The sequence below is a fragment of the Stegostoma tigrinum genome, chromosome 8, assembly GCF_030684315.1.
Source record: "Stegostoma tigrinum isolate sSteTig4 chromosome 8, sSteTig4.hap1, whole genome shotgun sequence".
NCBI lineage: Eukaryota > Metazoa > Chordata > Chondrichthyes > Orectolobiformes > Stegostomatidae > Stegostoma > Stegostoma tigrinum.
Window position 1 is genome coordinate 92,269,947 of NC_081361.1, and position 25,118 is coordinate 92,295,064.

Here is a 25,118-nt window from a genome sequence, read left to right on the forward strand (position 1 = left end):
TAGCGTGAACAGACACTTCAGAATCAAAATGTTTGCAGTAGTTACAGCGCCTTTTGAAAATAATGGAGGATCCACCAGGAACAGACAGATTTAGCAGTATCAGGAATAGCACTACGGTTTCAAATGCAAAGGAAATGTTTCCAGGGTTTTGGAATTAATTGGACAATTCTGGAAGCACAATGGGCTAAACTGACTCCTCCAACACAGACAGATTAATAAATCCGAGATAGTACAGATCAGATAGTTAGGATCAGCTAATGCAGACTACAAACCTTAAGGTTATAAAGGGTAGATTTAGATCGAGGGGGGAAAGGAATTTCTTAGCTTCAGGAGATTAGAAATTTAATGAAATGGGAGTAGGAGTTCTGATGTCAACATCATGAAGATGACAGCACAGAGGCAGGCAATAGAGGAGGACAGTATCTTTGCAATTCGGAAGTAATTGGAAAGGCCAGAGCACCAGTGACAGGGACGGGAGGGCAGGAGATGAGATTTGTGCTCCTTGACATACCAAACAGAGCTCCTGAAAAGTTAATTAAGATGAGATAATGAGCCATCTGCCTTCATTGCCATGCAACTGAGCACAACCATTAACCAGAAACAAAACCACCACTTCAAAAAACACAAAAAAAGATGCAGGATACAGCTGAAAGCTCCTACGCATCACTGCTTAGCTGGAAGAAAGAGAAATAAGTTTAAAATGTAGAGATGTAAACTGCAACTGGCTGCTTGTCTCACCGCAGTCATACTTTCAGTTGTCAAATGCCCAAGCACTTTCAGCATTGTGGTGCTCTGTTGTTTTGACTTCACTCTGACCGCAGCTAAGTCGAAGTTTCCATTCTAAAGGTGAAGAAGCTCCCATATCGTCAGCAGGATGACAACTGCAATGCTCACCAAAGGGCCAGAAGCACAGCACATCTTTTGGCAGAACAAGCTTCCCATGTCAGTTAGCAGACCCATACACGCACTCTTCGATGTGAAGGGCAAAATGAATCAGAGGGGAGAAGACGCTATTTTTAAAAAGAAAGCTATGTTTTCTGGAATTCGTCATTTAAAAAGGCAGTGGAAGCAATAGTTTCCAAAAGGGAGCAGTCTATATATCTGAAATAGAAAACTGCAGGTCTACAGATGAGCAAGAAAATGGGATGGGTGCATACTTTGTTCAGCATCTCTCACTCATGGTCCCCATCTGTTAGGGCCCTGGACCTGAGCAGTGACAGAGTGCAATTTGTGCAAAGTCCTAATCAATGTCTACGACCTACACTTTGTGTGTCAGGAACGCTGCTTACAATTTCTTCACGTGGATTATGGCCAATGACAGTATTCAGAGTGTTGGCCCATATTCCAAATGGCACCTACCCACAAAATTCACAAAAAGGAAACATTCAGACATCCAACACAACTGGTATCAATTCAGCAAGTGCATTTGGAGTGACCTGAAGAACTCAGTGTGGGAAACTGAAACCTCCATCTTGGCAAGAGACAAGAACGTCTTTTAATGAGAGGCTGGACTGACAAACTCAGGGCAGCTTTTGCATTCTGCTACTGGATGCAAAGCAGGAAAACATTTCAGTTTCGTGCAGAATTTTCACTCATCTCTACAGTGTACAAGCACATTTGTAAAATATCTGGGGAAGAGAAAACAATATCAAGTTAACTACTTTGCCAAATATAAATGACCGTTCCTACACTGCTCCTGTACCTTTCAGAATTTTCAAGAAGTGACCGAAAAATCCAAACATTCAATCATCAGATCATGAACACGATTCATTAACAACAAGGTTGAGGCTGATCTACTGAAACTTAACTCCACTGTGCCCATTAAGTCATCATAATGAAACAGAGTGCTAGGTTCTTGATAGATGGAATTCAGAAGTAATATTTTCTTTGCAGAATAATGCAGTTAAAGAACTGTTGGTAATAGGCAATTTACGTGGCTGTTGCTGTTTCAAAAAAGGAAATAGGGGAATTCTCATCAGAGCCCTGGCAGCACATATCTCTCGACCAACAGCGGCAACATTTTCTACAGCATTAACTACTCTTTCATAGCAATTTTCTGGTTGTAGGACCCTTTTTGACAGCATGTGGTTCTCAAAGCATATTCTTTTCTCCAAAATTTGGTCCTAGTGGCTGTGGAAGGCTAGGGCTGTCATTATCTTTCAGTCAGTTTCTCTTGTTAACGTCAGTCACTAACCCTTTCTCTCGAGCACTGTTCAGTTACAACAACAACTTGTATTTACACAGAGATAGTAAGAACTGATGCTGGATTCTGAGGCAACACAGTGTGGAGCTGGAGGAACACAGCAGCCAGGCAGCATCAGAGGAGCAGGAAAGCTGACATTTCGGGTCGGGACCCTTCTCCAGCTCCACACCTTGTTATGTCTTTTATTTACACAACATCTTCAATATCACAAGATCTGTCAAAGAGGCACTGGAAGAGTCATGTCAAAAGATATTAGAGCAGAAAACCAAAATCTTTGTTGAAAAGGTAGGTTTTAATGAGTCTCTTAAATGAATAAAGCAAGGGGTTTAAGGGGAAAAATTGGAGAGCGGTTGAACTGTAAAGTGATTAAAACTGGGGCTTTCCACAGGCTAGACCTGAAGGAACTCAAATTAAGTCAGAGCAACTTGTCAGAGGAAGACACAAAAATAGGGAGGAAGACTGACCATAGAAAGATCTGAAAACAAATGCTTCAGTTTCCCATCCTACAAGCTGGACCACTCAGCTCTTAAATTGAAGAGCTAGAGATTTTTATAGATAAGCACATTACTGAGATAGAGTTTCAAAACTCAGAACACACAAAAATTGACATGTAAGCACAACAAATGATTTAGAAGGCTAATGGAATGTTCATTTTTGCAACGGGAAAGAAATGAAATAACAACTTTGGGAAAGCTCTGATGCATTTGCTCAGAGTTGCTGGTGTTACCAACAGTGCTGTGTAGAGTTTTGGATATAGTTGTATTAGAAGCAGTTCAGAGAAGATTTGTTCGATTGATTCCTGGTATGGTAAGATCAGCTTATAAGAACAAGTTGGACAGGTTCTGCCTCTATCCATTGGGGCTTACAAGAACAGCAGATTATTTTAATATAAAAGATCATCGGAGGTTGACTGATCAGATGCTGTGAGGACTGCTCTCCTTTTGGAAAAATTAGAACTGGGGCAAAGTTTAAAAATAAAAGGATGTCCCATTTAAGACAGAGACCAGGAGAAATTTTGTTCTCTCAGAGGGCTGTCAGATTCTCTTGGGTAAGCAATGAAGGACAAGGTCATTTCATATTTTAAAACCAGACCTACATTCTTGTAGGCAGGACAGTAAAGCTGAGCCCAGTCAGATCAACCATGACCTTATCAAATCAGGCCAGAGCTGAATGGCCCCTCTTGCTCCAATACAGGAGAAAGCTGGCTCAAAATATTTCTCAGATGTTTTGAAGTTCCCTTGTTCATTTGCCTTATGATATAAGGCAGTATGCTTTATCTCACAACGGGATCAAACCTATACTATGCAACACTTTACATGCCAACAGCACTTGAAGTGTAACAGACTATCAAGTCATTTCACAGGAGCATCAAATAAATCTTGATTCTGAGCCACGGAAAAAAAATGTTGGAGATTTTAGAAAGGAACTCCAGAACAATATGTTCCTGTTAGTATGAAGGACAAGGCTGGTAGGTGTAAGGAATGCTTGATAAGTAGAGAACCTGAGGCTCTGCACAAGAGAAAGGAGGCATATATCAGGTATAGACAGCTGGGATTGAATGAATCCCCAGAAGGGTATAAGGACGGTAGGAGTATACTTAAAAGAAAAAAATCAGTAAGGCAAAAAGGGGACATGAAATATCTTTGGCAAACAGAATTAAGGAGAATCCAAAAAGATTCTATAAATACATTAAAGACAAATACTAAGTAGGAGAAGAATAGGCCCCCTTAAAAATAAGCAAGGCTGCCTATGTACGGAATCACAGAAGACGGGTGAGACACTAAACAAATATTTTGCATCAGTATTTTGTGGAGGAAGACATGGAAACTAAAGAACTTGGGGAAATGCACTGTGATACCTTGAAAACAGTCCACATTACAGAAGAGGTGGTGTTGGATACCTCAAAATGCATTAATGTGGATAAATCCCCAGAACGTGATCAGGTGTATCCCAGAAATTTGTGGGAAGCTAAGAGAAAGATTGTTAGGCCCCTTGTTGAGATATGTGTATTAACGATAGCCACAGGTGAGGTGCTGGAAAGACTGGAGGTTGGCTAATGTGGTGCCACTACTTAAGAAAGATGGTAAGGAAAAGTCAGGGAATTATAGACTGGTGAGCCTGACACTGGTGGTGGGCAGGCTAAAGGAGGAGATCCTGAGGAACAGGATTTACATGCGTTTGGAAAATCAAGGACTGATTAGGGAGAGTCAACATGGCTGTGTGTATGGGGGACATAGTGTCTTACTAACTTGATTGAGTTTTTTTCAAGAGGTATCAAAGGGTGGAAGCAGAGCAGTAAACATTGTCTATATGGACTTGAGCATAGCATTTGCCAAAGCTCTGCATGACAGGCTGGTTAGCGAGGTTAGATCACATGCAATACATGGGAAGCTAGCCAATTAGATATAAAATGAGATTGGTGGTAGTGGAGGGTTGTATTTTGGGCTGGAGGCCTGTGACCAGTGCCGTGTCGATAGCACAGGTGATGGGTCCCTGCTATTCATTATTTACATAAATGATATGTATGTAAATATAGGAGGTATGGCTCTTAGGTTTGCAGATGACACCAACATTGGACAGTAAAGAAAGTTACTTCAGAGTACAATGAGACCTTGACTAGATGGGCCAAAGGGCCAAGAAGTGACAAATGGAGTTTAATTTAGATAACGTGAGATCTCACATTTTATTAAGGTAAAACAGGGCAGGACTTATAATTGTAGGGCCCTGCGGAGTGTTGCAAACAAAGGGACCTGGGGTATGGGTGTATTGTTCCTCGAAAGTGGAGTCGCAGGTAGACAGAATGGTGAAGGCGGCGTTTTGTACACTCGCTTTCATTCGTCAGTGCATTGAGTATAGGAGTTGGAATATCAAGTTGTGGCTGTACAGGACACTGGCGAAGCCACTTTTAGAGTACTGTGTACAATTCTGGTCACCCTGCTACAGGAAAGATGTTGCTAAATTTAAAAGGGTTCAGAAAATGTTTACAAGGATGTGGCCAGGGTCGGAGGGTTTGAGCTATAGGGAGAGGCTGAATAGGACTGGCGCTTTTTTCTCTGGAATTTTGGTGGGTAAGGGGGGACCTTGTGGAGATTTAAGATCACGAGAGGTGCGGCTAGGGTGAATAGCCAAGGTCTTTTCCCCAGGGTTGGGGAGCCCAAAACATAGGTTTAGGTGGGAGGGGAAAAATTTAAAAGCGACCCGAGGAGTAACGTCTTCACTCAAATTGCACTGAGTGTATGGAATAAGATGCCAGAGGAAGTTATGGAGACGGGTACAATTACAATATTTAGAAGGTATCTGGATGGGTACATGATTAAGAAGTGTTTAGAAGGAAATGGCTCAAATGCCAGCAAATTGGGCTAGATTAGTTTAGGCTTGGCATGGACAAGTTCGGCCAATGGACCTATTTTCATACTGCATCTCTCAATGACTCTAACTACAGCCAATGGTTATTAAAATTCAAATGTTCAAGAGGCCAGAACTGATTGGAGGCTTGGCAGGAGGGGGGGGAGGGAGCCTGTCAAACCAGATGTTAAAAACGAGTGGTTAGGTAGAGGGAATGGAAAACATGAATGAGTGTTTCAAAGTCTGCTTAACAACTAGAGTCTCCAGTGACTCTTCATCAGAACTGATGAACCGAACTAGGTCAGTAGGTACAAGGGAGATGGGTAGGATCAACAATTCATGACGCAGGGCACAAGCAGTGGTGTTCTGAAGGATCTCAAACACACACACACACACACACACACACACACACACACAGAGAGAGAGAGAGAGAACAGATGCATTCGTCAGGAAAGAAGGAAGAGACGTGTACTTATGTAGCACCTTCTACCAAACCAGAAGAGCTGTGGAACTAATTGTTCTTTGAAATGCAGTTACTTCTGCAACGAGGAAGCAACAGCAAGCTCCCACAGACAGCAATGTAATAAATGAGAACAACTGGTGATTTATTTAAGTTGTCAAAAATGTTGGTCAGGAAACGTCTGCTTTGTTCAAAGAGTATTGTGGTTGCGTTATATCTAATGGAGAAGGGGAGCTAGAGATTTGCTTGATTTTATCTGAAAGATGACACTTCCAACAGTGCAGCACTCCCTCAATACTCCACCAGACTGAAGCCTGGGTTAGGCATGGAATTTGAACTTCCAATCTGCTATTTATTGAGCCATAGTTAACACATTATCAAATGGATTCAATCAGGTAGAATGAAACACACTTTGCAAAAGCATCAGCTTTAAAACCTGAAGTCTATAACCTTTTTTTAAAATTTGGACTCCATCAAGCCTTGAATGAAATACGTTCTTTTCCCTTTAATTTTATGTTCTGGCCACCAGGCTTTTAAGGCACCCACTAAGCACTTTGAAAGTAACATAATTACAAGGGAGGGATACAGCCACCAGTCAAGGAATCCTGGACTTAATCAGGAATTGCTTGCTTTTTAAAAAAATATATAATTGACCTATTTCTTTAATCATCCTGGTCAAAGATGTTATTACACCCCTCTGGGACAGGTGGGACATGAACCCAGGCCGCCCGCACCAGGGGTAGGTACTCTACCGCTGCACCACAAAGCGGCCGACCAATTGCTTGTTACTTGGCACAGGGCAATTAAAGTCAATTTCGGAGGATCACAACTCTCAAAATGTGTCAGTAGTTTGAAGGGAGATACTGCAGTCAGTCTTTGGGCATCTCTCTTCAGCTCTAGATTCAAAACCCATTCAGCTGCTCGCAGAGTCGCAGTTGGTAACACATTAAAGTTGGTGCATTCAGGTCCCACTCCAAAAACATGAGAACATAATTCAGTACAGATATACCTTTCAGAAATGACCCGAATCCTGAAATCACTAAAAGATCATTCTGTGCATTTTTGTATTGCCATTTGTGGAAGTTTCCTACAAACAAACTACTCACTGATTTGCCTCCAGTATAACAGTGAATACATCTCAAAAGCACTTCATTTGTTGAAAAGCTTTTGGATATTCTGAAAAGTGTCCTTTCTTTCTTTCCAGGCAGATGTAAGCTCTATGAGGTTCTGGCTCTATGCAGCTACTTCAGTTAGTTTGCAGTAGGACCTCCATCTCAATGCCAAAAAGCCCCAAAAAGCCAAAAACCTTAAACAGATTCAACGATAGGGCATTCACAATCCTCACAGATAGAGAAATCCACACAGTCTCATAACTACAACATGAGGGTCCGCACGCCTCACAGTAAGGGGAGAGGTTGAGAAGGAGGGTCCTTCATAGTAACCTCAGCCAGTGATGGGCATTGAACGCAGACTACTGGCTTTACTCTGCATTGCCGCAGTTCATCCACCCAACCTAGCTAACCCCTTCAGATGTAATAACATGGATAAGGGGTCTGGTAGTTGGCTGCAGAGCTGGTTTGTGATGCACAGGGATGCCAACAGCATGGGTTCAATTCCTGCACTGCCTGAGGTTGCCATGCAGGGGTCTTCCTCTCAGGGTCTTCCTCTCAACCTCTCCCCTTGCCAGAGGCGTGGTGACCCTCAGGTTAAACCAGTACCAGTTGTCTCTCTCATGAGACAGCAGCCCTCGGGTCCTCTGGGATCATGGTGGCTTCAGAAGCAACGTGGATAAGGGGTTCGGCAGAAAAGCACCGATACAGAAATAACCAGATAGTTCTGATGGTTGATAGCGGGTTTGTAGCTCAGGGTAGAGGCCACCAGGTATCTGCATGGCCTAACTCAAACCAAATAGCAAGGTGAGCGATAATGAGTAACAACGTGCAGAGGACGTGTCACTATTTTAGAAAAGCTGCAATTTTAATTTTATTAGGAAAGCCATCAATGATTTTGTGTTAAATAGTGAATAGCATGGAGATGGTCATGGGGTCAGAGAAACGGTGGATGGCTAATACTGGTGTTCACAGCCTATGTAGAAAAACTGATAATGCGGTGCCTGTGGTGCTCAGGGTGAATGAGACAATGGAGGGGTTTTGTATCTGTAAGACAATAATTCAAAGGAAAACAAACATTCAAAGCTTTTCACAGAATATGTATTGCAGAATAACACAACTTGCCCTCAAACAGCATCGTTAATATTGTCAGACATCTTAGGACACTTCACAAGAGTACAGGCAAACAAAAAGCACACTAGGAAGTTCCAGCTTGTATTTCAGTAGCTATGTGTACGTACTGCACTCAACATGTGGCCTTACTGCCACCTTGTGGTAACAGGACAGCATTATCAAACAGAAAGAGAAATTGCTGCAAAATTCACCCAGTCTGAGAGCACACGGGGACAAAGCAGACTTACTGTTTCAAGTCTGGTGACTCTTCACGACAAGAGTTTGTGCTTTTTGTTTAAGATCTCTAGCATCACAACTCTGTGCTTGATGACAGTATATCAAGTTCAATATGACACGAGTTCTGAAGAAATGTCACTGGACCCTAAATGCTCTTTGTTCTCTCTCCAGTCACTGCCAGATCTACTGAGTTTATCCAGCAATTTTTGCTTCTGTTCTAGATTTCCAGCATCCACAGTACTTTGCTTTCTTATATCATTATCAATTTTTTTTCACAAGATTTCCTGACATTCTACAATGGAAACACCATCACGTTTTGTGTAAGTTGAATATTCGCCTTCTAATTTTCTTTTGACAGATGTACTGTTTTGTGCAGTTGCACAGGTGCTGACTTCTCTCACCTCACCCACCTAGCAATTGTTCGTCTGCCTCTTCGGTCTCCTTTGGAAGTAAATGGAGACTGCATGGAAAGGCAGTGGTGTAGAGCCAGTAAGCAAAACAGAAATTGCTGTAAAGGCTCAGCAAGTCCGGCAGCATCTGGGGAGAGAAAGCAGAGTCTCCAGCAACTCTTCATCGGAACTGATGAACCAATGTTGTAGTGCTAGAGTCACTAGATGAGCATTCCAGTAAATCAGGCTAGAGCCCAAGGGACTCGAGTTCAAAACCCATCCTGGAAGCTGGTGGAATTTCTAACTAGTCAATAAACAGAATAATTTAAATAAATAATCTAGAATTGAAAGCTAGTGTCAGTAATGAAACTATCTTTGATTGTCCTAAATGTCCATCTTGTTTATTTGTGTTCTTAAAGGAAGGGAATCTGCCAATCTTAACTGGCCTGGCCTATACAGGGCTCCAGAGCCACAGAAAATGTTGTTGACTCTTATCTAGCCTCAAATGGCAAACTGTTCAGTTTAAGCATAAGACAAATCCTTGTGAAAAAAAAGTTAGTGATCACAATGAAGTCTAATCTCATATTTAATGGAATACAGTCTATCAGCAGTTTGAGACATGGCATACATTAAGTGATGTGTGGGCAAGAATTGGTGAATTTGGACTGCTTGCAGATAGAAACACACAAGTTGAAAAATGCCATTCAGCCTACGTTCCTCCTCAATTCAGTGCTAATTGGCTCAGGTCTCATTAAACGGCTGTAGTACTGGACTCTCTCTCTCTCCTCCCCTCAACCAACCAAAAGCCAGGGAGAATATCCCTTTATCACCCACCCTGGTGAGCCTTGGTCTGCTGCTGCTAACCTGTGATGCGTGCCCTTCTAATTTTGTTTTTTGTTTTTCTTCTGACCGATGGTCATACTGCGTAGAGCTGTAATGTAACTTTATTTATTTCTCCCATTCTGTAACTAAGGATTACACCTAAGTACATTAGTACCCAAGGTGGCACTGTGAGAGATGGCTTATAAACTTTTCACCATACTCATGTGTATGTGACAATAAAGGTAATTCAATTTTAAATCAAGCACATTTAGCCTTCTTCAACATTCAAGGAAATGCCTAATCAATTACCTCACCATTTTCCCACACTAGCCTTATATCCACAGACCTTATTATCTAGAAATTTATTCATCTATCTTCAACACACTCAAATGATCAAGTTTTCACTATGCTCTGGGATGAGAATTCCAAAGGTTTGCTGAATGAAGGCATTTCTCCCCATATAAAGCTAATTTTTTTCTTTATACATTAAGGGGATGAGGGTGTCACTGGCCAGGCAGCATTTATTGCCCATCCCTAATTGCTCAGAGGGCAGTTCAGAGTCAACCACATTGCTGTGGGTCTGGAGTCACATGTAGGCCAGGCCAGGTAAGGTTGGCAGTTTCCTTCCCTGAAGGGCATTAGTGAACTAGATGGAATTTTTCAAACAATCGACAATGGATTCCTGGTCAACATCAGACCCTTAACTCAAGATTTTTTACTGAATTCAAATTCCACCATCTGCCGTGGCAGGATTTTAATCTGGGTCTGCAGAACATTATCTGGGTTTCTGGATTAACAGCCGAGCGATAAGACCACTAGGCCATTGCCTCCCCTAAATGACTCACCTCTTATTACAAGGTTATATCCCATGGTACTAGGCTCTCTCTCTCTCTCTCTTCCTCTACATCCTCCCCTCCACCAATCAAAGGCCAAGGAGAAACTCCTTCTTGCACCTACCCTGCTAAGCCTTTTAAGGATTTCTAAGTTTTTGTGAATCACATTTCAATCTCCGTAACTTCAGAGGATACGGGCCAAATCTCCTCAATCTCTCTTCCTCGGGTAATGCTGCCAAGAATTAGTCTGGCAAACCTTTGGAGCACTCATTCTATACAGCATATATTCTTTTTTAGGTAAGGGGACCACGTCTGTGCACAAATACTCCAAGTGCGGTCTCACTAAGGTTCCACAGAACTGAAGCAAGAATTCTTGACTCCTCTACACAAATCTGCTTGTGATAAAAGCTCACATACAAATTCACTTTTCTAACTGCTTGCTGTACTTGCACATTAGCTTTTCATTGACTTATGAACAAGAACACCCATGTCACTTTGGACTTTCCAATCCCTCACTACCAAAGTACATTGCACTCTGTTCTTCCTACCAATATGGATATGCAAATTATATTCTGTCTGTAATCCACTCACTTGAAGCCTCTGTGTATTTGATATAGCACACATTCCTATTCACTTCAAGACAACCAACAAGTTTGGAAATTTCTTTTTAATTAATTCTTGGGACATGAGGATCGCTGGATAGGCCAACGATTATTGCCTTGTTGCCCTTGATGATGAGCTGCCTTCTTGGACTGCTGTTGTCCACATGTTGTAGGTTGGCCCACGATGCCCTTTGAGAGGGAACTCTATGATTCTGACTCAATGACAATGACAGTGAAGGAACGGCAATATATTTCCAAGTCAGGATGGGGAGTGGCCTGAAGGGGAACCTGCAGGTGGTGATATTCCCATGTCTCTGCTGCCTTTGTTCTTCTAGATAGAATTGGTCACGAGATTAGAAGGTGCTATCCAGAGGATCTTTGGTGAATTGCTGCAGAGCATCTCGTAGATAGTACGCACTGCTGCGACTGAGTGTCGGTGGTGGAGAGAGTGGATGCTTGTGGATGTAGTGCCAATCATGCAGGCTGCTTTGCCCTGGATGGTGTCAAGTTTCTTGTGTGTTGGAGCTGCACACATCCAGGCAAGTGGAGAGTATTCCATCCCACTGCTGATCATTAAATATTAAGTATTATAATGAGTGCCCATTATCTAAATTATTGATAATGAACAGTTGCGGGCTTTCTGGTGCCCCCACTAGACACAGCCAGACAACCTCTGAAAATGGCCAGTTTATTCCTACGCTATGTTCTTTCCATTAACCAGTACTAAATCCATGCTAGTACATTACCCCCTACCCCATGCACTATGTTCACTAATTCCCCGTTTGGTACTATATTGAAGGCACTCAGAAAATCCAAAAGCACCACCTTTGTTGGTTGATCTATATTTAATCTGCCATCAACATCCACAAAACATCTGATGTATCACAAATGATTTCCAATTCATAAATCGACATTCACACTGCCCAGTCAATCAGACCATCTATTTCAATTTAATCATTTTTCAAGGGTACAGTTGTTATTCTTTTTCCCGGATTCATGCATTTTTCCTACTAGAGGGGTCAGGCTACAAGATCTGCAGCTCCCAATATTTTTTCTTTCCTTTCTTAAACAGTCGGTTACATTTTCAACTGTCTAACATGTTGGCATCATTGCAAAATATTTCAAAAATAATTCTGAAAGATGATTACTAATGTATTCACTCTCTCTATCATCACTATTTTTTTTAAGAATCTTCCGGGAATCCTTAAATTCTAGTAAACTTCAAGAGGGCTCAAAAACTGCCAACGTAACATCTTTATTGAGAAAGGGAAGGAGGTAAGAAAACAGACCAGTTAACATTTTCCACAGTTACAGAAGCTAAGAGTTATTATAAAGGATGTAACAGCAGGGCATTTAGAAATAGATAATATGATTAAGCAGTGTCAACTGGAATACTGGATTATAGTTCTGGGCCCCTTATGCAAGGAACAATATACTGAGGCAATTTAAAGCAGGCTAGCAAAGCTGATACTGGGGATGGGAGGGCCGTTGTGTGCGCACTTGCTGGTTGGGCCAGAGTTCATTAAAATTTAGAAGAATAAGAGGTGACCTTATTGAGACAAAAGATGATTCTTAAGGGGCTTAACAGGGTAGCTGCGTTGAGTGTTAACCCTTGTGGAAGAGTCTAGGACCAGACGACATAATTTTAGAGTATAAGGGGTTACCTATTTAAAATGTACAAGGAAAAACTTCTTCTCCCAGAAAGTGGTGAAACCATGGAATTCTCTACTAGTGGGTCATCATCGGGAAGGGTAGTTAAATATATTCAAAGTAGAGGTAGATTTTTACTCAATAAAGCAATCAAGAGCTATGAGGAAAAGGCAGTTAAATGGAGTTGAGGGTTATTAGATTAGCCACAATCTCATCGAATGGTGAAGCCGATACAATGGGCCGAATGGCCTACTTTTGCTCCCGTGTCTTAACCCACAAGATTGACCATGTAACTCATCAGGTACAGGGAATTTTTCAACTGTCAGTTTTCATTCATTTCTTCTTCATTTCTTTTTAAACTGACTTCAATTTATTTCAGCTTCTTATTCTCATTAGTTCATTGGATTTCTATTATTTTGGAGAGTTTCTTCTAATCTTCCTCCATGAAGACTGACACAATGTAATTATTTGGCATTCCTGCCATTTCTCATTATAAGTTCCTGTCTCTGGCTGTAATGGATCCATACATACCCCTTTGCTAATCTTTTCCTTCTTACATATCGAAAGATGCTTTCAGTGTTTTTTGATCTCTTCCTAGATTACACTCATATTCTATTCTCCTATCCTTGAGCCTCCTTTGCTGCACTCTTAAAATGTTCCAGTTTGCTACTTTTTGGCAACTTTACGAACCTCTTCCTTTGATATTATACACTGTAACTTCCTGGTTGACTCACTTTCCTCTGGGTTTTTGTAACTTGAAGAAATGAGAGTTTGTGGTAAGCCATGTATTAGTTCATTACACACCACATTTTAAATGTATTTTCTCAGTCTGCCAGACTGAATTTTTCCATCACACCTCAGTTGCTCCCCTTGTTTGGATTTAAGACCTTGGATGAACTACACAGCTTTCAAACGTAATGGAAAATTCTACCACATCACGGTCACTCTTCTGTAAAGGTTGTTTTACACCAAGATCATTAATTGGCCTTTTCTCAGCATGCAATACAAGCTGTAAAATAGAAACAAAGACAGAAATTGCTGGAAAAGCTCAGCAGGTCTGGTAGCATCTGTGGAGAGAAATGAAGGTTAACATTTCAGGTTAAGTGACCCTTCCTCAGTGCTGTAAAATAGTCTGCTCTTGGTTCCTCAACACAGCTCTAAAAATCCACAGCATTGAGATGCTCTTTAAACACAACCAATCTACATGTCGACTGAAGTCACCCATGTTTACTGCATTGCCCTCGTTACACACATCCTGAATTTCCTGATTTTTATCTGGCCCTAGAAAAATAGAAACGTACAGTACGGAAAGAGGCCCGTTGATCCAACTAGTCATTGCCAACCAGATATTCTAAAAACTTATCTAGTCTTATTTTCCAGCATTTGTCACATATTCCTCTAAACCCTTCCTATTCATATACCCATCCAGATGCCTTTCAAACGTTGTGACTCTACCCAACCCCACCACTTCCTCTGACAGCTCCTCGTATACACGTACCACTCTCCGTGCGACTGACCAACTTTTCTTCCTCTGTGCTGTTTCTCAGCTCCACTTGACAGATTCTACATCTTGCTCTTCCTCTCAAAGATCCTGTCTCGCAAATATGTTGATCATATCCCCCTTTTATCAGCACTACCTGGCTTCCTTTTGCTTTTTGTCGATCCTTCCCAAATAGAAAATATGCTGGAAGATTCAATTTCCAGCCTTGGGTACACTGCCAGCTATATTTCCACAATGGAAAATTAGATTATACCCATTTACTTCTATCTTGGCCATCAACTCGGCTATCCTGTTGCCAATGCTGCATATATTCAGATAATGCTAACAGCCCAGAATTAAAGGCACTATGTTGTATTTTGACTCTACTCAATGTTAGCAATTCTTTCTGCTGAGTTCCACTTTCTTTTACAACTTTCCTACCAAAGCTCTCCTTTACTAAGATTTACTTTATATCGTATCTGAATCTGTTGCAGACTGATAGTAAATGATTGCGCTGATTATTTATATTTATTCAACAATTTCCACAGTGATATCACAGGGCCGCGTCCAGGTTGACAGGCCTGTTGTCCTTTCTCATGCAGTAATGCCTGTGTACACAATGCATGTACACACAGGCAGACACAGGCATGCAGGGCTTCAGAGATACCTCCCCCACCCCAACATCCAATTGCTCAGCTAAAAGCATCAAGGACAAAACCTGCAAGAATCGGCTAATTGAGTACAGCTCATTGAACTAGAGAAATGCCCACAAGTGTATGGCTCAGTTACTCACTGAATAATCAATAAAGTTTGTGTGGGAATCGTTGGACAAATGGAACACTTTGAAGCCAATCAATGACTTTTCAGAGATATCTACATCAAATACAAATTACAATAATGGGTGCTACCTATGCCTGCACTTTAGTGAGTGGCTTCTTTCACAGCCAAAGTATGAATCAATGCCAAAACGCATCATTCTAATATCTAGCTTACGATACATTACCAACATAAATTTGTCAGATTAGGAGTATTTGAGATTTAAAATCTATTTTGAAAATCAAATTTTGAAGTAATAAATGAATTCCAAAATGGCCAAGGTGCCGCCTTAACCATGAGGCTGAGACCCAAGCAGATAGCGATCTGCCAGGCTCTAATGCAGCATCCAATTACACAGGCTCTAATTCTGAATCTCACAGACAAAGACGAAGTGTGCTAGCACTTCTTCAGTCATTCAAGCTCGGCACAGGCTAACCCTAACCTAACACATCCTTCTCTGAAAGTTTCCCAGCACCCACTCCACTAAACAGGTTTGCTCATTAAGAAAATGAACTACGGAGGTAAGCAGCCTCTGGAAGAGGGGTACAAGCAGGTTATACAGTGGTTTTGATAGGTTAGGTAAGTGAACAAATGGAGTATAATGTGATAAATGTGAAGTTCTTCATTTTGGAAGGGAGAACAAAACTGCAATGTATTATTTAAATGGAGAGAAATTGCGGAAAGCTGCAACCCCAATGGTATTTCAGTGTACTTATGCACAGAAATACAAAGCTAGCACACAGGTAAACAGGAAGGTTAATGGAATGTTGGGCCTAATTTGATACAGGATGGAGTATAAGAATGGGGAAGTCTTACTGCAACTCGATGAAGCACTGGTGTGACCACATGTAGAGTACTGCAAGCAGTTTTGGTCCCCTTATTTATGGAAATGTTATTTTATTGAAGTCAGTTCAGAGAAGGTTCACTAGGATGATCCCTGGTATGGAGAGACTGTCTTGTGAGCAAAGGTTCAACAGGTTGGGATTCTACTCACTGGATTTTAGAAGGCTGAGAGGTGACCTCATTGAGACGTATTGGATTCTTTAGGGACTTGGCAGGGTAAATGCTGAGAGGACGGAAGAGCAGACTCAAGGGGCTGAATGGCCAACTCTTGTTCCTATTTCTTAATGGCCTTTAGAAGTGCTCAATTGGTTGTAAAGTGCTCTGGGATGTTTGAGGGTTGTGAAATACACCATAGAAATTGCAAGACATCTGGTCTTCACATCAGGAGGTTATTTTGACATTAATGCAATGCCATCGGTTCCACATGTCGCACGGTCAGACGAAACCTGTTTGATAGTATGGTCATGACGAAGGTCACAGTTCATCTGACGACTGGGCTTGGTAAGTCCGGCAAGTATCCTCGGACAAGACTAACAGGCGAGAGCGTTTGGCCCAGCATCAGCTCGGTGCAAAAAAACTATTCAGCCAGTCACGTTGCCTTATACTTTTCCTAAGGTTCTGCAAAAATTCTTCCCAGGTATTTATCCAATTTCCTTTCAGCAAAGACCGAAGGGGGTTCAGGGCAGAAGGTTTAGGAGAGATGAAGAAAATATTTTTTTCATCCAGAGATATCTGGAACCTATGAGGGTGGTACAGGTGGGTACTCTCACATTTAAGTAGCAGTTAGAGGGACACTCGAACCAGCACACAGCATCCAAGGTTAAAGACTAAATGCTGGAAAATGGAATTACAGAAGATAGGTCTTGATGACACAATATGTTTTCTGTTCTTAAGAAAATCCTCTCTATGACAAAGTTACTACTAAGTCTGTATCCACCAGCTTTTCAGGCAACAATCATTACAACAGATCAACATGTAAACAAATATTTTCATCTGCCACCCCCACTCAGTTCATCAGCCATGAGACATTCCCCCAAACCAAGTCTAAGTTGTTTAGGAAAATTACAAAACCCAAAGCAGTAACCATTGGCAACATCTCTGCAAACTATCTCCCAGTCAGAAGGACCATCCCTTCACTCTATGTTATTAACTCCATTCCACAGCCCTACAGCCACCTTCTCCTTACCCTCAATCTTCCCACCTTCTTTACATGCCTCCTGTGTTAATTATCAGAATTTGAATTTAATACATCCAAGTTGGCTCTCCTTTATTTTCTCACACCTTTCCAAAGAAAAGTTAATTTTGCTCCTGATAAAGTTCTCCAGAAATTTTCCTTGCAGGCTGACTGGATATACACTGAGAATTTCACACTCCTTTACGATGCTTTATCCAAGATTCCACTGCCAGTGCTGTACTGTATGTCTGAAATCCAGTATCTAAACATGGAAATATTTGTGGTCAACCCTGTGTGTGTATGCTGAAATCTGCAGCCAATTCACATGCTTTGCCAATATCTGGGGCTGTTCTTAGGAGTGTACTAATATTTGCAGCCACTCACACACACTTATGTTTGGAATACACTGTATTAGCAGAGAGTGATTGTGGTTACAAGGCCACCATTACTGGCAGTGCTCAGAATAATCACATGTTAAGAATTAGCACAAGAGACAGATCTTGATGCAAAGACATTATTGGCATAATGTTAAAGAATATCAACTTCAGTGAAATGCTTTTCACTTGAGCGCATATGCAGTGCCAAAAGCAAGTAACTGGAACCTGTCACAGCCAACACCTAAGGGAGATTACTTGGTCACTTATTCTGTTGTTATCTGTTAGAGTTTGCCTTTGTACAAGGTGACTGACATGTTTTTTTTATACTGATTGTAACTGCAGCTTCAAAAGTATTCAGAAGCACCAAACATTTTATGATTTCCCCAAGTCATGAACGGCGCTATACAAATCCAAGCCTCCCATTTCACTTAACACTAAGTTTTTTACAACTTTCTGGGCAGCCCTTCTCATGTCTCCCTGTAGAACCTGTGAAGCCACTTTCTTGTCTGACTTTAGTTACATAATGATTAATATGGTGTCACAAATGTTTAGTGTAGATTCATTGGGCTTAATGAATGCATTCACTCTGCACGTGATGTGTTTTACTTTGAAGCTATCCAAGCAATCACCCTTTAAATGTCAAACAAAATAAAAATGCGAAAGTGTTTTCTTTTGACCTGGAATCAAATATGTACAGGAATTGAAGATCTGTGCATTTCTGTTAACAAATGGCGATCATATTCAAGTTGGCCTCAGAATGGATAAGGGCCACCCTCCCACAAGTAATACCAAAGAAATAGTTTTAAAAGGGTTAGTTAAATTTCACAGCTAGCTATCAGAACCACGTACCTCAGATTTTCTGAAATAAATGCTATGTGGGAACCAACAGTGTCGATGAGTTTATAGTGCTACAGCATTAACTATCGGCAGTGGGGAGAAAAGACAAAACCAGTTTAAGACAATACTTCTGCTGGAATTTCAATGTTTTGTTTTGAACTGACAGACAGTAGCACACCACCCATACTGAAGACATTGCAATAGGAAAGAGAACTACAATGCATGCCAGCAGTGTCAAGCTCATACAACATATATGTAATATTTTTATGCCAACTTTCAAAACGTTGCAAGTACATTACAGGAAATAAACCTTCCTTTTGAGTGCATTCTTTGGTGTGATTTCACCAGTGGCCAGACATTCATTTCAAAGTAACAAATTCACACACCTGACCAAAGCCATAGATTTGCTGCAGCGCAGGTGGTCACATGGTCCTTTGGCTCTGTACACAACAATCTAATTATCTGATTTTCCACTTCTTTACCTGTATTCCCGCAAGTTTAGCTCCTTTAAGTGTCCATCCAATTTATTTGAAATATTTTATTGTCGCTACTCCAAATGTATTCAATTCCAACTATTTATCTGCCAATTTTGTTAACCCATATTCTATCACAACCAACCAATACCATCCACACTGTATACCGCACCTCCAAGTTTCACAAAGGAAAATATTTAGATTTTGCACTGTATTTTAGAACATAGAACAATACAGCGCAGAACAGGCCCTTCGGCCCTCGATGTTGCACTGACCTGTGAACTAATCCAAGCCCATCCCCCTACACTATCCCATCATCATCCAAATGCTTATCCAAGGACTGTTTAAATGCCCCTACTGTGGCTGAGTTAACTACATTGACAGGCAGGGCGTTCCACACCCTTATCACTCCCTGAGTAAAGAACCTGCCTCTGACATCTGTCTTAAATCTATCACCCCTCAATTTGTAGCTGTGCCCCCTTGTACAAGCTGAAGCCATCATCCTCGGAAAAAGACTCTCACTGTCCACCCTATCTAATCCTCTGATCATCTTGTATGTCTCTATTAAATCCCCTCTTAGCATCCTTCTCTCCAATGAGAAGAGACCCAAGTCCCTCAGCCTTTTTTCATAGGGCTGCACTCCAGACCAGGCAACATCCCGGTAAATCTCCTCTGCACCTTTTCCAATGCTTCCACATCCTTCCTGTAATGGGGTGATCAGAACTGTACGCAATATTCCAAGTGAGGTCGTACTAGCGTTTTGTACAATTGCAGCATGACATCACGGCTCCGGAACTCAATCCCTCTACTAATAAAACCTAACACACCGTAAGTCTTCTTAACAGCACTATCAACCTGGGTGGCAACTTCCAGGGATCTATGTACATGGATACCAAGATCCCTCTGCACATCCACACTACCAAGAATCTTTCCATTGACCCAGTATTCTACCTTCCTATTATTCTTCCCAAAGTGAATCACCTCACATTTATCCGTATTAAACTCCATTTGCCATCTTTCAGCCCAATTCTGCAGTTTATCCAAGTCTCCCTGCAACCTGCAACATTCTTCCATACTGTCCACCACTCCACCGACTTTGTGTCATCTGCAAACTTACTAACCCATCCACCAATGCCTGCATCCAAGTCATTTATAAAAATGAACAAACAGCAGTGGTCCCAAAACAGATCCTTGAGGCACACCACTGGTGCCCAGACTCCAGGCTGAATATTTTCCACCAACCACCACTCGTTGCCTTCTTACCGAAAGCCAGTTTCTAATCCAAACTGCTAAATCTCCCTCTATTTTAACATAAAAGGCCTTTCTAAATAAACATTTCAAAACAGCAATAATCCTAAACACGATTGACCATTCTCCTCCAGTCTGAAACACACAATTACCATGACCCACTACTTTCTAACCAAGCCAGATTTTTATCAAAGCTGACAAGCTCTATTTGCTATGAACCTCTATTTTGTTAACCAACCTTTAATAAAGTATTGTGTCAATTTTTTTTTAAAAACTTCCACATAGTCAGCATCCTCCACATTCCCCTCATCATTGTTCCCAATGTTACGGGTTTTTCTCAATCCTCAACTAACGTCACTGAAAGAGACCATCTGATCGTTACCTCCTTGTTGCTCGCGGGAGCTCACTCTGCGTATGCTGCCATTATCACTACACAACAACTGGGACAATAACTGCAAATGTACTTCATAACTTGCACAATGTTTTGGGACATCAGTGAGACTATAAACAAACAAGTTCTTCCATTCTGAACAGCATCTACGTCATCAGGGTCGACTATAAGATGCAGCAGAAGTCGGCAATTCAGTCCATCCAGTCCGCACTGCAATTCAATGAGATTATGGCAGATCTGATAAATCCTCAAGTCCAATTTCCCGCCATTACCCAAGACTCTTGATTTCCCTTCCTGCTTAAAAATTTGTCTCTCCCCGCTGGAATATACTTAATAACACAGCCTCAACTGCCCTCTGCCAAAAATAATTCAACAGATCTATTACCCTCAAAAAATTTCTGTTATCTGCTTTAAACTGGTGACCCCTTTATCTGAGATTATGCCCTCTTGTCCTAGACTCTCCCACAACGGGAAAACAAACTTTCCGTTTCTACGAAGCATTGTGTGCATTGCTGACTGAGTCTGAAAAAATTAAAACCTCTACTGAAGTCCATCGCCTACCAACTGGCTACCAAGGCAAGATCACCCAGCGTAAGAAAAACTCACTTGAAGTTACATACCATTGACAGGTTGGATTTTTTTTTAAAAAAGCATGGTCAGAATTGTATTTTTCAATCTATTTACTCAATGCATCACTCTTCCACCAAGAAACACACAAACCCTATAAACTAATTCCTTATTATGTAGCAAAACTCAGGGAACGTAATTTGTCTCAGATATAAATAAAAGGATTAATATTGGAATGCAACAATACATTCGGGCCCTTCATTATTCCAGCCAAGAATTATTGGTATACAGCATTTGTCACATTAAAACCAAGAAAATCAGGTCCTACACCTTCTTTCAGTAATTTTCACATGCATGAACACATTCTAATCTTTCTAACAGCGACCACCACAATCAATCCTTTTAGCCACATTCCACAAGATGGACTCAGGGACAAACTGCTTGCAGTAAATCATCATCCTCACACATTCATTGCTTTTCAATAGCTCTGCAGCTTTTGGATTGATATGGTGCCATTATTCTACCTTCAACAGAGTGACCGCAGGGCCCACTATCTCCAGGAACTCACCCTGCAGGTTATACTGCGAGTGGTCAGCAAATTGCTTTGGCACCGATATCCTGACTCCAAACGGTAAGAACAACAAAATCTGTGACAAATGATCGTAACACTTGTCGAGAACGCTTCAACCAGATTTTGTTCCACCAAAACTTACTTGAAACAGCTGAGTTTAGAGGGACTGCAAAATGACAGGGAGAGAAAGCACGCATTGTGAGAACAGATAAAATCTGACATTTCTTTTTGTTCCTTTTGTGAAACAAACAGATGTTATGGTTACCATGGTTACACATACTCTTTGTTGTGTTTCAGTGCCACATGATCCGATTCAAAGTAGTATACATCAGGCTCTTCTTCCTCCTCTTCCCGAGATTGCTGGCTGCTGCTCTCCCTGCTCACAGACAAGTGTCCTCTGTCCGAGCCACGCTCATGAGAAGGTGAATCGGGCACATTGCCACTGAAACCTTCTCCAGCCCCGTCCTGGGGCAGCTCTCCTTTAGCCTGAGAGTTGCCCTCTTCCAATTTCACACAGTGCTCATTGTCTGCAGCCACTACTGCTCCTCCACTCTTTACACATTCATGAAGACTGAGAGATTTCTCTTCTGCCTGCCCACTGTCCCTGGAGGGTGAACCTATCTTTTGAGAGCTGCACTTGTTACCTGCAGCCCGTCTGGGGGAAGTTCTCAGTGCATATCTGTGTTCTTGAGGTTCAAGCAAGGGACCAGGTCCAGAGTCCAGCACTGCAGTAGGGTCAGGCACCCCTGAGATCTGTTCAACATCCTGAGCAGCATCAATACTGCAACTGGCATTTTCAAAACACTGTTCCTTTGACTGGAACAAACTATATCCCACAACGTCAACCTCTTCCTCAGATTCCCTGATTTGCAATGGGTTTTCAGTTGCTAGGATTGTGGTAGATTGTTGCGACACAGAGTGGCAGTCACTTATTGTCCTGTCGTCTTCCCACTCCGAATCTGTAGAAGGCACATCAGGCTCTGAGCAGGGGGCCGCCTTACTGCCATTAAGCAGCAGCGAGGGACCGCCCGAAATGCGGTTTTCAGTTTCTGTTGGTAAAATTGACGCACACGTATCAACAACATCAACACATTTTGGCTTACTGTTCAAATCACAAGGTTCACACTCACTGCACTCCAGAGCAACAGCAGCATCTTTCTCACTGATCCCGTTGGCAGCCTGGTGAGCCGACACCTCTTTCAGCAGCGAAGGGTTGTCGCATCCACCGTCCAACTCGCTCACCTTTTTGACCTCCCTTTTGTCACAATCATCCAGTAAAAGAAAGCGTCGAGCGCGCTTGAGCTGTGACAAGTCACCGTCATTGTTTGCAGCTGAGCCTTTTCGCTCAAGTGAAGCCTTTTCATTTTTAACAAGTGACGTTGCATCCTCTGGGCCATCCACGGGTTCTGAGCGGGAGCATCGTTTTACCCGCTTAAAGACAGGCAGTATTGAGTCACAAACGTCCAAAGCTTTTTTCTCGTGGTTATCCTTCTCAGAGCACGATAGTCCCCTTTTCCTAGGACTCACCCAGGACTCGCGAGCATTATGCTGTTTGCATTCAGTAACCTTACTACCATTTATGCCCTTCTGTTGTGGTACAGTTTCCTGTTTCTTTTTTGGAGATCGTGACCTCAGTTGAGGAAAAGGGGAGGAATCATCAGGGTGAACTATACTCCGATTCCTCAAGGTTCGCCCACAGAAGTTTTCATCCAAACCATTGGAACCAACAGACGATCTTGTAACACGCTGGGATCGAAAAGCAGCCATACTATGGCAGATCCCTATGATATCACCATCATGACTCCCTCATGAGCATCACTGAAGACAACCTTGAGAATACAAAAGAGATAAAATTAGGTTGGGATACAGAAAATCAACCAACTTAAACACAAATACTACCCAACTGCAAAGTGATTTTTAATAAATTATGGCATAATTTAAGCTGGTTTTGTTTTCAACTACTCATTATTTTCCTCAGCTGAAGTGCAGCAATTGGGCAGGAGCTGTTGCTGCATAATCTGCTTTGTCTTTGTTCCAGGAAGTACTTGTGACAGCAACTATTAAATGTTTCAAAGATAAATGTTTAAAGCAGAGGAGGAGCACAGGCAAACTGGAAGACAGCACGAAAGCGTCATTAATTCTGGTGTGATCGAGAGAAATCACAACATGACAGGGTAAACACCTACAGTACAGGCATGAAATATTTCTGTGCAAATGTCAAATCAAGGTACAGCCAAAAACATGAAATGATTTGGCGTTATACATGACCAATAGCACAGATGTACACATTGTCTCAACATGAACAGTGGGCCTTGAACAATGAAGAGAGAGCAAGGAGCTGTAATTTCAGCAAGTCTTTCTTCCTGTCCAACCATCAAGTGCCTTTTAAACAGCACAAACCTTGAAATAAAAAGACTACTGATTCGTGGACTCGTGACTGGACACATTATTTGTGTGCAAGGAAAATTTCTAAGATAGATACTGGTGACACAGCAAAGAAGAAAATAATTAAATGTTAGGGGAATTATTGTTGATGTCTGAAAGACTGCTACGATCACAGCAAGACTGAAAACCACGCAGTCTGACAATTAAACACCTTGCCACTGACCAATTAAAGAAAGTAGAATAACATGATTCCCCATTTCCCTTCCCAAAGTTTTCCATCAACCCACAACATTTTCACACAAGATGGCACCCAGGGGAACTACTTCCTAGTCACTGCAAAACGGAACACTGGGCACTGAGCAATAAAGGAACAGGAGTAGAAAATTTAGGCGATTGAGCTTGCTCTGATCTAAAAGCAGAAGGTTGCAAGAAAAGCTCAGCAGATCTGGCAGAAACTGTGAGGAAAGAACTAGAGTTAACGTTTCAGGTCTGGTGACCTTTCCACAGAACTGGTGGACAAGACAGACAGACAGGAACGGAAATCCCATCAGAGACAGGAGCAGAACTTCTACAAGGTGGACAAAAATCAAATAAATCAAATGCTTGCTCTGATATTCATTCACATCATGGCTCATCTTTACCCACCCACATTCGCTGCAAATCCCTTTATATCTCATGACCTAATGACCATATCTTAAAAGCTCAAACTGTCCCAGAATCCACAGGTTGCTATGAAAGAGGCAGCTAGCTGTTCCTTTGTAAAGAGACCAGTGAGAGAGGAAGTGACTTTACAGAAACGCGCAACTATCATCAGCATATCATTCTCTTTACCTCTCCCTGCAATTCTCATGATCATTGTAGGCACTGGCAGCTTTCTACAGAAGGATTACCAACCTCCTCCAGGGACTCACTACTGTGGCCTTTATCCAAATGAGGAACTTAAGAATTCTCAAGTTCATTGACCAGGAGTTGCTCTGTCTGAACCCACTCATAACCAATGTTTAATACACGGAAATTCTTTGTAATCAATAGATTACACTTGTTTTTTTTTGAAGATGCATTTTCATATCAGAAGGCTGTGTATTCAAGTCCTAACCCAGTGACTCAAGCACAGAGAACTGCAGCCCAGGCAGAGATGTTACTCTTATGATCAGAATCAGAGACCTTATCCACTCTCAGATGGACTAAAAATA

General features: G+C 41.7%; 1 protein-coding gene across 3 annotated transcripts in view; it reads right to left on the reverse strand.

Annotated features, from left to right (window-relative positions):
• The window catches only part of zzz3 (zinc finger, ZZ-type containing 3), an 88,684-nt gene that overhangs the window by 36,701 nt on the left and 26,865 nt on the right, over positions 1 to 25,118 (reverse strand). For all 3 annotated transcript variants that reach the window (XR_007248446.2, XM_048539530.2, XM_048539531.2), the window contains exon 2: positions 21,821 to 23,369. Coding sequence is in view for 2 of the 3 variants with exons in the window: in XM_048539530.2 (XP_048395487.1) it covers positions 21,821 to 23,307 (1,487 nt within the window). In the remaining variant the exon portion in view is untranslated. The remainder of the gene's footprint in view (positions 1 to 21,820; positions 23,370 to 25,118) is intronic.